Source organism: Coturnix japonica, chromosome 17 (genome assembly GCF_001577835.2).
Source record: "Coturnix japonica isolate 7356 chromosome 17, Coturnix japonica 2.1, whole genome shotgun sequence".
Taxonomy (NCBI): domain Eukaryota; kingdom Metazoa; phylum Chordata; class Aves; order Galliformes; family Phasianidae; genus Coturnix; species Coturnix japonica.
In genome coordinates, this window is record NC_029532.1 from 5,833,389 (window position 1) to 5,848,057 (window position 14,669).

At 53.7% G+C, this 14,669-nt stretch overlaps 1 protein-coding gene across 4 annotated transcripts in view; it reads left to right on the top strand.

The window, feature by feature from the left end:
* RXRA (retinoid X receptor alpha) overlaps window positions 1–14,669 on the top strand; it is a 72,958-nt gene that overhangs the window by 34,959 nt on the left and 23,330 nt on the right. For all 4 annotated transcript variants that reach the window (XR_001558708.2, XR_004309117.1, XR_001558707.2 and 1 more), the window contains one exon: window positions 12,756–13,021. Coding sequence is in view for 1 of the 4 variants with exons in the window: in XM_015879310.2 (XP_015734796.1) it covers window positions 12,812–13,021 (210 nt within the window). In the remaining 3 variants the exon portion in view is untranslated. Of the gene's footprint in view, window positions 1–12,755; window positions 13,022–14,669 lie in introns of those variants that run through there.

Below are 14,669 nucleotides of genomic sequence, written 5' to 3' on the forward strand. Positions count from 1 at the left end.
TGCAGGGCATCCCCATCCCTACCCCTATCCCTGCTGATGCTCTGCCCTTTGCACAGAGGCTTGGGGCAGTGTTTCCGCAGCACCGAAGTGGTTCAGGAGGCCTCGTTTCCTTTTCCAAAGTGACTCTGGTATTTCTGGGAAGGAAGCAGCCTTCTCCTTAGATGGCTGCAAAATCTTTAGCGTTGCTCTTTGCAAATGCAGTCGTCAGCACATACTGCGGTGCAAAACAGATGTTGTTGTTGTTGTTATTTCTTGTTTCGATATGGATGCCTATGGAAAGGGATGTTCCATGTTCAGCACTGGCTGTCTGAGCTGCCCCGCTCTTCATTTCAGTGGATTTTGTTCTTTTAACCCAATTCCAGGTGTCACAAACTCCTTCTGCACCATAGGTGTGAGTGGAAGCTTGCTCTCAAGCAGGGTCATGCAGTGTGGGCTGCCCAGCTTTGACCCTATGCCAATGGGTAACTCCTGCAGCCCCTTTTCTCCAATGGATGGTACTGCTCCAGATGTGCCACACTGCAGTTATCCCAATAGACCCAGTATCCAGCAGCTGGGTGCCCACAATGGCTCAGGAAGAGCACTGGAGTCACTTCCATCGTGGAGAGTAGCCCTCAAGCCCCTGGGGAGAGTCAGCTGCTTCACAGCAAGTGCATGGGGTTAATGGAGGATGGGGGTGATGGATGCGTGCCAAGAGCTCATCAGGGAAAATAGCATTCCTTCGAGGAAATCGATAATCCGGGGATGCTTATGTTGCTAATTTGCAGTGGGTCAGCTTCATCACGCCTGCTGGGTGTGCGGATGTGGGTTGGTGTGAGCAGGGCCTTTGGCTGTAGATTTTAAGTGGCCACATTTGTGTGCATCACCTGTAGTTCCCAATAGTGGGGCTGCCTCTGAGCCGTTTGCTCTTCCTTCTCCCCCCTTATGATGTTGGTGGGAGTATGCATGGGGAACCCATCCCCTGGGTTGCCCCATTTGAGATAGAATACAGAAGAAGGGCAGTTGGTACAGAGGGGATGCTGGGGGTACTGAGTACTTTGTTCAGTGGCACTACTTCTGCTTTTTCCCATTGTTGAAAGGGAAGAAAACATGGGATGCACTGCATGGGTGTGAGACAGACCCTGGAAGTGCCACTAGTGCATCTCTCCCTGCTCCCCCCCCACCTGTATGGGGCACATCTTGGTGTACTGCTCAGCTCCATCACTGCAGCGCTTGCGTCTCAGCCCCACATCCCATAACACGTGGTGGCACGGGGCCAGGCTCTGTGCTAATGAGACGGCTTCAAATCAGAGTTAATCATTTACCAGCCTGAATGCTGTCGGGGTGGATCTGAATTCCTGGCTCCTATAGAAGCGCTGTCGCGGATTTGATTGTCGCGCTCTCCCCAGAAGCTGCTTTGCCAAACGTTTTGCAACCAAAAATAAAACCAAACCCCAAACCACATGAAAGCAGCTGAGTTTCACGTTTCATTGTAACCCCAAATTCAGGTTTGCCAGAGGGTTTCAGTCGTTTTGCAAACCCTTTCCCATGAACCTTCAGCAAAGGCTGCAGCTTAACCTGTTTTTGATGAAAAACCAGGTGTGACTCCGCTGCTTTCGAACAAACCCGGAGCTTAGTGCCACGCTGGAGCTTGAGCCCAATTGCACTGAGCATTGTGCATGCTGTAGGAAAGCCCTATTACACACATCTGGGCCCAAGCTGCAGTTCCCTATGTGGACACAGCCACCATAGCGGGCCCATAACAGCCCCCAGCAAGCTGTGAGTGCAACCAGGTGTTATCCAGCCAATGTGAGCACCGTGCTGTGCTTTGGTTTGTTTTTAGAGCCAATCTCCATCACTGTGCAGGGAGTGCCAATGGTTTGCATGGGGGCATCCCGTAGCATCCATCCCATTGCGTTGCTTTGCTCTGGAGCAGCCAGGGGCTGAGCCTGGGTGTTGCTTAAGGAATAACTGTAAAACTCAGTGCTATGCAAAGAGCTCAGGGCCTGTGCCTCGCAGGGTGGGAATTGGGCTCTTTGTGAGCCCAGCCTGGGGTTGTTGATGTGTGTTATTGTATCCACACGCGGATTGCTTTTTCGGCAGCGCCGGTCTTTCCTTTCTCCAGCAATTTCCTGAAATAACGTTAGGGAAATGTGAAAATCTTGAACTTTTGAACCTCCCCAGAGGATGGTGTGCAGGGGGTGGGTGGTGGCAGCAGGAGGAGGGGTCGCCGGCCTGCTGACTGCCGTTTATTTTGGATATGGGGCCCTGGGGGTGCACGGTGGGGTGGGGAAAAGAGGCTGTCTGGCCCCCAGCCCCACAGAGGAGCCCCTTCTTAATGGCTGTCCCATTGGTGGGCTGTAGAAGCAAGGAAGGCAGAGGAAGTTTTCTTTTGCTTGCAGATGCTGGGAGGAGTAAGGGGTGCCTGGGCTTGATGGTGAGGGTAGGAGGTGACACGCGGGGTGATGGATGGGAGTGGGTTTTCAGCTGGGCTTTGGCCATGGGCAGAGGAAAGGAGAGGGGCAGACGGAGGGGGGGGGATATGGAGAGCCTGGAAAGTACTTTTCCCTCTGATGAACTTCAGAGGCGTATAAATCACTGCCAGGCTGCAGCTGCGGAGCATGTGACGCTGGCAAATGAATGTTCCTTCGGAAAACGGCCCGGCTGCGTGTTCCCTGCTCACCTCTTAAAGGCACAGCAGGGGAGTGTGGGGTGTGGGAATGGGGCTGGGGGTGCTGCATGCACCTGTGGAAGGGAAGAAGGTATGAAGGGGGTCCTGCAAAGCTCCCTTTGGTGCAGAGCTCCCTTTGGTGCAAGCTGTGGTGTTGTTTGTGGTGCTAAGCTAGCCATGGTGCCAAGCTTGCAGTGATGCAATGCTTTCCATGATGACAGTGCAGTACTCTTCATGGTGTGGAGCTCTCCATGATGCAAAGCTCTCCACAGCGCCAAGTACTCTATGGTGCAAAGCTCTCATGGTCCAAAGCTTTCCCTGATGCTCTCTGTAGTGGACTCCTTTGCTAGGTGCAGTCAGGATCAAGATGTTGCTGTGGACAAGCTGCTCCAAAGTGGCTTGGGTGCACGTGGGATCTTTGGTCTCTGTGTCACGGTGCTGCTTCTGTGCATTGTGGGGACTTGCAAAGAATAGAGATGCATAATGTGGGCTCCAGGGCATGCCAGAATGTTGCGGTGACAGTCATTGAGCTTGCAGTGTAGGTGGCATCACGCTGGGTGCTGGCTGCCTGCTCTGCACAGCTGTTGCCAGATGCTGGGGCAGAGGGTGGAGGAGCATCTTCCTCACGAAGGCGTCATGGGAGGAGAGGAACCCAGAGCTGCAACTTCTGCCCAGAGCTGCTGGCATGTGGGAGGGAGCCCAGCCACCAGCAGAACAGCTAAAAATGACTCAGTACTTCCATAGTACCATTATGTTTCCGTGCAAGCAGTTGCCTGAGGGCCATGGTGGAAGCTGTACTTCCTCACCCGTTACCCCAGTGCTGGGGTGGGGGATGAGGTTCCCAGTGAAGCCTGAGTTGGGAGTGGGTTTGGAAAAGTGTTTGGAAGGCGCAATGAGGTTCTCAATGGGAGCGCTGGGGGGCTGCACTGCTTTTAGTTACAGTGGGAGAGAAGCTGGGGTGCGCTGCATCTTCATTCACTGCTTGTTCTCTCGCTGCTGTTTGAGCAAGGAGAGATGGATGGGCAGACAGGGAGGAGAAAAACCCAAACTCAGCCCTCTCTGTGGTTTACATGGTGAAGGAGATAAGTGAGGATTTGAAGAGAAAGGAATATCTTAATTGTAACGTGAGCACAGATCCAAACTGAGAGATCAGAAATAGAATTCTGTGCTGGGAGAAGCAGAGGTTTTTAAATGCTTTAGCACTGTTGTTGGAGGCAGCAGCAACACCCAGGGAAGAGACATCTCTGATGTCTTCTATCTGTCATTCAGTGCCCATTTCTCTGGGTGAGACCCTGAGAGGTGCACACTGGACAGGGGGCAGCTTACCATGTTACCTGCTTGCAGCTCTTCCCATTGGGACCCCTCCATCTGCTGGGCTCCTGGGTTGCGATGCTGGGGGTACCCAAGGGGTTAACCTGGGGCTGCTCTCTATTATGATTAAGCTCTGGCCCTTTTGTGCATGATAGGAGCATTTTTAAGGGTTATTCCCCTTCTCAGGCCCTGCCTGTTATCTGTGGGCTGTCAAAGCGCATGGAATGCGGAGACCCGCTGGACATTGACCCAGCTCAATTAGCAAGGCTATCTGATTGGACTGCGTGCAGCCTAATTAGCTTTGGCCTCCAACCAGGAACCCAAATACAGGCAGAGCATCCTTCCCTGCAGCTCACCTTGAGAAGGGGTTATCCAAGCTTGGGAAGAGAGAACCTTCCCCAACCTGTCCGTCCGTCCATCTGTTCTTCATGGCAGCTGATTCTGGGGAGAAAAAAACTCAATTTGGGGATAATCTTGCTGCTGCCCAGCCCCTGCTGCTGAACCCTGGAGGTCATGTAAGACCGGAGGCAGCTTTTTTCCCTTGAAAAACAGCACGTGCTGTCTGGTGTCCAGAAGGAACTTGCTTTTACTGAATGCGCCCTGGCTCTGGCAGCTGCCTTCCCTATCTCATCAAGCCTTCCTGCAGCACGTAGGCACCCAGTTCCCAGGCTCCTTGCCCCGAGACCTCCTGCTGCTGTGGATGGGGATGTGGGGATGAGGTGAAGGGGTCAGTACGGTGCTGTTGTGTTTTGGGGACAGCAGTGTGGGGAATGGACTCTGTGGTTGGGAAACCCAAGTTGGCTCGCTTTGGGTTTCCAGCTTTGAGTGCTCTTCAGGCACACAGAAATGGTGGTGGGGAAGAACCCCAGGGGATCCCTTGGAACTGGAGGTGAGCACTTCCCCATGGAGCCCTTGGAAGTGCTGTTTGTGGGCTGTTCTGATGTCTTCTGTCCAAAGGCTCTGTGCATTGCTATGCTGGGTCTCACCTGGATGACCCACACAGTTCTGTCCTTACCATCCCCTGTCACAGCTTCCCCTACTATCCCAAATTGCTTCCAGCTGCTGGAAACCCACTTTGCAGCATTGCCTTTTGTTGCCTGTGTTGTGACCCATGGTGTTGCAATGCCAGCTGCATGTTGGTGGTGCGCACCGGTGCCAGCCGCATTGGATCAATTAAAGCCCATTATGCCAAACGAATGACTGTAATTATCTCAGATCTGGATTAATGCACGTGCACAGCACCGTAACTCAATCCGTCTGGCTGACGATGAGCGGGTTGGGGCTGCTGGGAGTCAGGAAGAAGGGCTGCAGGAGTCGCTGCTTAGGATTTGTCTGATCCTTGGTGGGAAGATATTGAGAGCTTTGGGGTCTGGGCAGGGTGGGTGTTCTGTTTAAGGGTTAAGACTGCACAGTGCTCACATTACATGTATGCGCCCTCAGCTCTGTTCATTTAAGATCTGTTTGCAGGAAGGGAGGGGTTGGGCCAAGCCCAGGGCTGGGCAGTGGGGGGGATCAGGAGACCTGGTCTGGGTTTTCATTGGGTTTGTTGGATCAAGGTTGGTGTGCAAACTTGTATTGAGCAGATGCTGACTGCAGCGTCAGCAGTATCGTTCCCTTTGGCCACTGGCAAAGCAGCGGATGCTTTGGGGAAGGTATTTTTTCACTGGATCTCCAGGTTTTCCATTCACACCTTCCACCCACATGATGTTGGAGTGATTCTCTCTTCTGTGTTGCTATTTGGTATTGTCTTATCCCATGATCTATGAGCAGTAGTGCATCTCTCCTTCCAACAAGACATGTGGGTGGTCAGCCCCATTTTGGAGATGGAGCTGCGAGCTCTCCTTAACCAGAACCCTCAGCACTGCTTCCTTGCACTCTTTTTTGCTGCTTGTCTCCCTGCCTACTTTGGAGAGGAAGACTTTAGGGTTTAGTGGAGTAGCTTTCCCCAAGGCATGGAGACAGGAGTGCATGGCTCTGTGTGGGTATGGGACCTTTGTGCTGGGGATGGTAGGAAGGGCACTGGGGATGCTGGTGATGCTTTGCTGGTGCTGCCCAGCCACTGCCATGCATGCAGCCCCAAACTTCTCCTTTTGCTGCAGCTAAAGCATGCCTAATACTTCCCTGTTCCCCTTGCATCTCTCTGCCTCCTGCTTGGTTTTCCATCGCTCAGAGCGTAGCACCCCCACAAGGACAATTAGATCACTTCCAATTTGCCCATGAGCTCATAAAACTGCAATTGAATGTAATTAAAAGGCCATAACGAGCTTCAGCAACCTGCGGGACCGCTGCGTTTTGCTCTTGCTGCATTGGTTTTGGAGAAAGGGATGAAGTTGGGGAGGATGCAGAGGACAGTGTAGGCATGGGGGGATCTGAGAGTCATAGAAACTTGGGATGGCCTGGGTTGGAAGGGACCTTAATGATCAGCTGATGAGGAGCTGTCTGCCAGCCCTGCAGCCCCAGCAGGACCCTGCACCTCTCCTCTGCTATTCCTACAGCAGGTTCCCAGCCTGTAAATCAGGGGCACTCTGAGCCGCTGACAGCAGAACAGAGCGCATTGTGAGAGCAGGGACAGCGCCGGCCCTCGAGGGATGAAATAGGAGCCTGTAATTTCTCAGGACTGTTGTGACATCTTTGCACAAGCGTGTGATTGAGTCACATTTGCTTTATCAGCAGAATCCTTGTTTGCTTGGGTGCACCCCTCCGCCCCCTCCCCACTCTCCCTGGCCCTGCCGCAGCGTTCCCCCCCTCCCCATAAGGTCACGCTCTTTTCTTGCTCATGCTTCCTGCTTTTGCCTCCTCCACCCATAGCACTGCTCACAGCGAGGAGGGCTCAGATCCTGCCCTGGAATATCTGGGGGATGCCAACCCCAAAAGTCAGTGTTGTGGGTCCTGTGGTGTGGAGCCAACAGAACTCAGGGCTCTGGCAGTGATGGGGTCCCTATGGGAGCATCTCCCGGCAGGGCCCTTGTGTTGCTTTTAGGGTAGGCTGTCAAAAATACAAATGTTGGTGAGCCCTTCCTTGCCCCTGCAGGTTGTGTTTCCATGGGTGGTGGGGAGGTTTGATATTATCCACAAAGTTGTGTTCAGAGGATGGAGACTATTGAAAGGGAAGGAGTGGTTTTGCTATTCTTGCCCTTGATGTTCAGGAGGAGAGCAGGAGCTGTAATGGAGTCGGGGATTGGGGCTGGGGATGCACTGAGTGCCAGGGAAAAGCTGCCCACGGGTGCTGTGATTTAATGCTGCAGTCTCATAAGACAGAATGTAGGCTGGAGGCAGCACGTGTGCAGAGGGGCTGGGTTGGCAGAGCTGCACCCTGTCTTGATGCTGTGAGCCTCTTCTGACCAAGGAGGGGACCCCAGGGGGACCTACAGCCCCCAAATGTGTCCGTGCCCCATCTGACATCACTGGGTCTATGGAGATGGGGCAGCACAGCTGTGTGGCTTTGAGGTTTTAGTTCGATCAAAGCAAAAACCTGCAGGGAGGGGGAACCCACTGTAAGCAGTGAAACTGAGCTCCACGTCCTCCCTGGGAGGGAAAGCACCGCGTGGCTGCAGAGATCGCTCCTGGAGGAGCAGAGTCAGGCAGTGATTTCTTAACACCCACAAGAGGAGGCATTTACATGCACTCTCTCCTATGCAGCTTTAGGGGAGGGCCTGAAAGAGAAAGGGGGGAAAAAAAAGATGAACATTCAAGTGATGTGTGTTGGTTTTTTTTTTGGGTGAAACCGCATGACTTCCTCGTGGCTGGTTTGGGGGGATGGGCTGATTCTCCTCGCAGGGTGAAGGGCTGTGAATGCTGTGTGGTTTGGTGTCTTTGGCCACAGGATGCTTCTTGCTCCTTGGTCCCATGGGTGCCGCTCTGCTAAGCAGAGGTGTAAAAAAAGCAAAGTGTGTTTGGTGCTGTGTGCCACCCTTCATTGGCTGCTCCCTCTTGTTAGCTGCAAGTGCAGAGCTCAGGGGGAAGGTGGGTGCAAGCTGGATGTGACTTTGGTGCTATGGATTGTCACCTTGGAGGTGGCAGGATGGGATCTTGTGCTGGTTTAAATCCAAAGCAAACTCACTCCAGGCTGGGGGCTGTTGACTATCACACACTGCAAACTTGCTCTCTTCCCCAGGGACCAAAGTGAGGACCTGACCTCTGGTGGTCACCACTCCCACAGCAGTTCCAGGTGAAAGCTGGGGTCAAACCCTTGGCTCCTACCATGCTACAGGGCAGGCACTCATCTCTGCACCAAGGTTTTGTGTGGGAAAGCCTGCCGGGGGTGGGGGGGGACTGCTGTGCTGCTTTTGAGGCACGAGAGCAAATGGGCAGTGATTTTTCACTGCTGAGTACAGTTAGGGAACCTCTCCACCTACAGAGTCACCAAAAGGAGCAAGGAGAACTCACCATGTGTTGCATTGCATTGTGGATTCACGTGTGTTTGGCTGTGGGATCTTTGCTTGTGGCCAACCCCAACGTTATCCCTGTGAGCAGAGCAGGAGGAGCGTTCTGACAGCCCCATCCTTACTGCTGGTCCTGACCCCCCGCCTCCAAACACGGCCCTGCAGTGTAAGGACTGCACACTCCGGAAAGGGAGAGGCTTCCCAAATTTAGTATTTCCTGCATTGCAATACCCAGAATTGATCTGTGTGCTGATTACAGAGGAAGAGGTGCTGAGAGGAAAAAAAAAAATATGAAGAAGAAAATAAAGCAAATAGCGGAAGCGTGGGGGTGCAGGCACTGGGCTGGGGATGCTCGGCTGTGCCACCATCCGCAGTGTGGGTGCTGGGGGCTGGAAATGGGCTTTGGGGTTTCCCCCCTACCAGCAGCACAGTGGATAGACCAGAAAAGGGTTTCCAGCAGAGCTAGGTCACTGTAGTTTTACTGGCAAAGCCTCTTAAGCATCAATGAAGATTATACTGGTGAAAGCTTATGCTGGTACAGTTTATTCTGGTACAAATGAGCTATCCTGGGAAAGAAAAAAAAATCACTCCTGTGCTGTTGTAATTGTTTCTGCTCTGGTCTAGGAGCGTTAAAATCACAGCCTGTGGTATTGCTGTGTCAGCAGCTGATGGGCTGCCTGGGGCTCACTGGGCAGAGCAGGGCTGAGAAATGCAGCTCTGGTGATGAATGCAAGTGCTGAATGCAGGAGGGAAGTGATGCAAGGAGTGCTGGCTTGCTCAGGTGCTTTAGAAGAGCTGGGGGCTGAAAGCTGCATCCCTGGTGCAATTGGGAGCTTTGGGCTTTTGGCCTCAGGAGTGCCAAAGGGAATGGAAAATAGCCGTGCAAAGCTGCAGAGGGACGTTTTGTGCTTGTCTGCTCTGCTCCTAATGTAGCTGGATGAGGATGGGGACCAATGTTTTATAATGTTGTTTTCTTACTGGAAACTAATAATAGTTAATAAACGCTGCTTGGCACAAAGCCATCAGGCCAAAAAAAACCCAAAACCAAGGAAGGCTGATTCAGCAGCTGAGATACTACCCGGGGTCTTGCTGTACCCAGGATCTGTTCTCAGCTTTGGCTCTGGTTTCTTTCATGACCTTGGGGAGATGGTGGGGCTGTGCCAGCGTGGTGCTGCACTGCTGCAGCAAAACCAGGCATTGTAGGGCTCTTATATGCCTTACTTTCTCCAACCTAGTACTGTGCATCCATCCTGGGCTCTTCTGTTCTATGGTTCTCCCAACCAACCTCTTCCATGCATTGCTTTCCCCAGCCGTGAAACCATGATAGTGGCACTCAATGGATGCATTGCAAGAGTGAAGGGCAGTGATGAGCACAGTAGGTCAATAAAAACCCATTATCTTGCAGAATGGGGCTCCTTCTTGTGTGGTTGGATCCAGACCCTCTTGCTCTGCTCTGTGCAATGCTTTATGTTGGGACACATGGAGCAGAGGCCAAAGCGTGTGCATGGCTCTGCATTCCCCACACCATATGGCCCTGCTCTCTGTGTCTGTATCTTAGGGAAAACATCCCTTCAAATTCAGGTTCATAGTTCAGAGAGAGAAAAGAGCTCTGCTGCACATTCTTCAGCTGCTGAGCATCACTCTGTTCTCTCTCTCCCTACTGCCATGGGGCATCTTATAGGATATATAGAGGTCGTTGTGTTTAAACAAAGGACACACAGAGAAAATAGCCGCAATTTATGGGTGCGGCGAGAGGGGAAATGCTTTGAGAACTGCTCTTTTTTTTCCCCCCCCTTCTTCTTGTGTGTGTTTAGAAGCAGACGATGAGTTTATTTTGGTCAGGAGATGGTCACACACACACAGCAGCTTTAAATGGCAAAAGGACGCAAGAAAAATGAACTCACACTGAAGCAGCCTTTGGGAAGTGACCTCCCCGGTTTGCTTAGCCAAAGATGTATCCTTCGGTGTAGGTGTTTATTTGCTTGGAGTTGTTTATTTGAAGGATGTTTCCTCAATCTGGGTGTTAGGGTTTCAACGTAGAGAGACAAGCACTTGGGCTGTGCTTGGAAGGTGGCTCATCCCAAGGCTCCCTGCTCTATTTCCTTATAGCTGGGTGAGATTTGGGGGTGAGCACGCTGTGCCAGAGGCAAATATACCCTTGGTTGTTTGGGATCTCTGTAGACGAGGAAGCATTTGGAGGGGAGGAGTGGAAACTTCCTGGTGCTTTGGGCCATGCTCCTTCCGTGTGCATGGCTATGGGTGCAAGCACAACCCAACACGTGGCTGTGCCTACACACACCTCTCCTTGATTTGCGTCTTCAGCACGGAGTAAACAGGATAGGTGTGGGGTGTCGGGGAGCTCTGTGCCCTGGGGATGGTTATTTCAGGAGTGGGGCTGGGACAGTGGGTCGGGCCCACACGTGCTTTGCTGTCTGACGTGCTGCAGTCGGCACGGGCTGCTCGCCAGTAACCTGCCTGCGACCTCATCTCAGCAGCGCCTGAAATTCCCAGGATCTGCTTGTTGGAGGCAGGGCTGTATGAGCTTCCTTCACCCCACTGCCAGCACAAGGGCCATGTTCCCTTATGCAGCTTCAGGGCTGTGGGCTCAATGCATCTTCAGATGTGGCTTGAGACATCCCCATCCATCGCCTCAACCTGGGATATCTCCATCCCCATCCATCATTTTAGACCCCAGCTGCTGCAGTGTATGAGGCTCCTCCAGAGCAGGGCTCCGTGCCCAGATGCACAACTATGCTGTGGGATAAACACCTCCTTTTGCTCTGAGCACCCTGAGAGTGAAGGACAGGAGGGTGACAAGGCACAGCTCTCATCCCTATGTCTTTGGAGCACATTGTGGTGCCAAGCCCTACTCCAACCCCTTTAAAAAGGCCAAAAAGAGCTGGGAAACATGGTCCTGAAGCCTCGAGGAATGTCCTGAGGTTCCTGTTGTGCAGCACTCATGTCACTCATCCGCAGATGACGCAGTGGCTGGTGATTATTTTAAGTCAACATCCTGCAGGAGCCAACGAGAGGCCAAGACCCCAGGGAGCAGATGGAGATGTGTGCCAGGGCTGGGCTTTGCCATTGCTGGTGGCATTGGATTTGGAGCATGGGGTTGGGATGTGTGTACCTTGTATGTGTCCAAGGTGGGATGCTGGGTGCAGTGGTGTGATGCTGAGTGCACTTTTGCAAGAGGAGCATCCAGAGTCTTGCTGGGGGTCTATGCTTCCCTATGGTGGGGTTTCCTCACTCACTTGGTGCTCTATGGGGGAGCTGGCTGGGCTCACTGTGGGTTTGTCAGGCACATTTCCCACTGTGCAATGCTTCTGTTGTTTAAAATCCTTCTGGTCTGTATCTGTTTGGCAAGAGATGTGTTTAGAGGCAGCAGACTTGCTTGCAGCTTTCTCTCCTCCCCCTCCCATTCCCTGGAGCCATGGAATTGCAGTGATGAGACAGAGCCTTGCTGCACTTACACCAGTTCTACATGCCTGTAGGGGCAAGAAGTGGGACTGGGGAGACACCTGACCCCATGCAGGTGACAGAAGCCATCATTTCCAAGGACAGCATTAACTTCAGCAGCCTGCAGCCGAATGCAGTGGCTCCTAGACCCCACCACGCGCCCCAACTCTCCAGTCAAGGGGCTGTGCTGTCACCTGCCCCTCACTGCCCATGTGTTTGCTGCTGTGAGCCCAAGGCAGCTTGGGGGTCCTGGGGGGTTCCCATAACTCCACCCCACTGCCTTCCGGCTGCTCCCCCTGCAGTCAGCCTGGGGGCCACGAGCCTGCCCCTTCCTTGCCTAGGATTGTTTTGCAAGCAGCGTGACAGGATGAGGAGGAAACGTGCCAGGAATGGCTCCATGTCTCCTCTCGGGAGAATTGCTGGCTATTTTTAAACACCCCTCTCTCACTCCCATGGGACAGCCGAGCTGCTCAGAGCAGGGCGGGTGCAGCCCCCCCCCCCCCCAATGCTGCCTGCAGTAATCAGTGTATCCTCTGCACAGCTCAGCTTGCACAGCCCCCCCAGCCCTGTTCCTTGTGCATGGTCTGGTGGCCCTCTGCACCTTCTCTTCAGCATCACCTTTAAATCTAAATTGTCCTGGGTGGGCCCTGGTCCTCCATCCTCTGGTCCTGCATCCCTTAGTTCTACACACTCTGGTCCTGTGCCCTTTGGGGAGCAATGCTGCTGAGTACGGGGGAAGGAGGAGGAGGGCAGTGACAGCTCTGGAGTTGGAAACTCTCTATGCTGGTGATTTTTGGGTTCTACGCCAAAAAGACCCAAAACAAAAGGGGATTTCAGAAGCAGCGCTGATGGAGGAGAATGCATTAGGAGGTTGGGAGTGTTGAAAAGCAGCCTCTGGAGGTCTGGCTGCAATACCAGATGAGACTCAAGCCCTTTTCTCTTTTTCTTTCTTCCAGATTTCTCAAACCAAGTCAATTCCCCATCCCTGAACTCTCCGACGAGCCGAGGCCCCATGGCCACCCCATCCCTGCACCCGTCCATTGGGCCGGGCATCGGCTCCTCGCTGGGCTCTCCGGGCCAGCTGCATTCACCCATCAGCACCCTGAGCTCGCCCATCAATGGCATGGGGCCACCCTTCTCCGTCATCAGCTCCCCCATGGGCCCACACTCGATGTCTGTCCCCTCCACACCCAGCCTGGGATTCGGCACCAGCAGCCCACAGGTGAGGGGAGGGCGGCAGGGATCTCTCTGGTTTGATGGGACAGAGTCATGGCTTTGGGGTTCTATCCAGACCCACTTCTGGTTACGTTCTCCCAGGTTCTGAAAGTGAAGCCCCACTGCAGATAGCACAGGGAGCAAAACCCCATTTCAGACAGCGTGGAGACATAGGCAGGCACCACAGGGTGGCAAAAAGCAGAACCCAAAGGGGGAAATGAAGCCTGAAGCTTCCTGCTGCTCCACCATCATAAGGGGGGGACCGCTGGGGCGCAGCGCAGGACCACAGCCATCCATCAGCTGTCCCCTCCCTGCCCACTGCCCCTCTTTCCCTTTGCAGAGGGAGGAACCGGTGTTGGTTTGCTGAAGATTATGTAAAGAAAAAACCCAACTCCAACTAGCAAGAGATAAGCTCTTTTTAAAAATAGCAAGATCGGGGAGAGCTGGCCAGCCCCTGCCACCTGTTGCTGGCTGCTTGCACGATATATGTTTAGTAAAAGGGCAGATTAAGGAATTGGCTACCACCTGCCACTCAGAGCTGGTTTATTTATCCCAAGCCCTCGCTGGGAGTCAAGCACCTGCCAGCACCTTTATTTTTAAATATTGGCCTGATTTATTTCCAGCAATAACGGGGTCTTTTTGCCCTGGCTGGGGAGGGACGTGTCGTGCGGGCACAGCCATCCCCAATGGAGATGCAATGGGAGAGACGGTGGTAGGGTTTGCCACTGCCCCCATAGGTTCAGAGGGAGCTCTTTGTGCTGCCTTTTATCCCATGGCAAAGGGAACCAGAATGGTACCTTAGAAATGGGCAGTGCCAGCTCTGAAGTGGTGGGAATGAGCTGCCAGCCTGGGGGGGTGGGAAACGAGGAAGCTTTGCTGCTAGGCACGATGTGGTGCAGGAGCTGGAGGAACCGAAATACAACCCAACCACAGGGCAAAAAGGGGAATTGAGAGCATGGTCAGATGGAGCTGGCGACACGGTGTCTCCCAGCCCTGGCAGCACAGTGCCGGCACCATCACTTGTGCACGGATGTGTCTTAAGTGGTTTTCCTCCAGGAGATGGTGAGGAGGTTTCCAGCCTAATGGCTCCTGCCATCTGTCCCTTGTCTGGGTGCATTAGGGGCCCTGGCCCTGCAGCAGGCACCTACCTGGGTCTGTATAGGAGTGCAGGAGGAGGAGGAGGAAGAAGAGGAGGGAGTGCAATCCCCCCATCGTGCACTGGCCGGCGAAGCGCCGGGGTAATGAGGCGTGAGACCCCAGCCGCCGGGTGGGGATCGCCCTGATGGAAGGTGGTTTGCATCAGATGGCAGATGCCACTTGCCATCAGGCCATGCCTCGTTGCCTCTGGAAAGGCAACAGAGCAGAAGGGTGTGGGGCAGCCACGCCGGGGTGGGATGGAGATGTCAGCTCCCAAAACCCCGGTTGCGTTCTCTCTGCTGTTTCTTCCCATGCAAGATCTGACCCAGCTCCTCCCAGCCTGAGCTTTGCCAAAAGACATCAGCCCTGACCTCGAGCATCTCGTCCTGCCTGGGATCTCACGCAGCCTCCAGACACAGCCCAGCTCCCAGGGGGTCACTGGGGACCCTGTGGGGAGGGGGTATAAGCACTGAGTTGGGCATGAGCTGGCGGAGAGCCTGAGCAATTTGCAGTGAGAG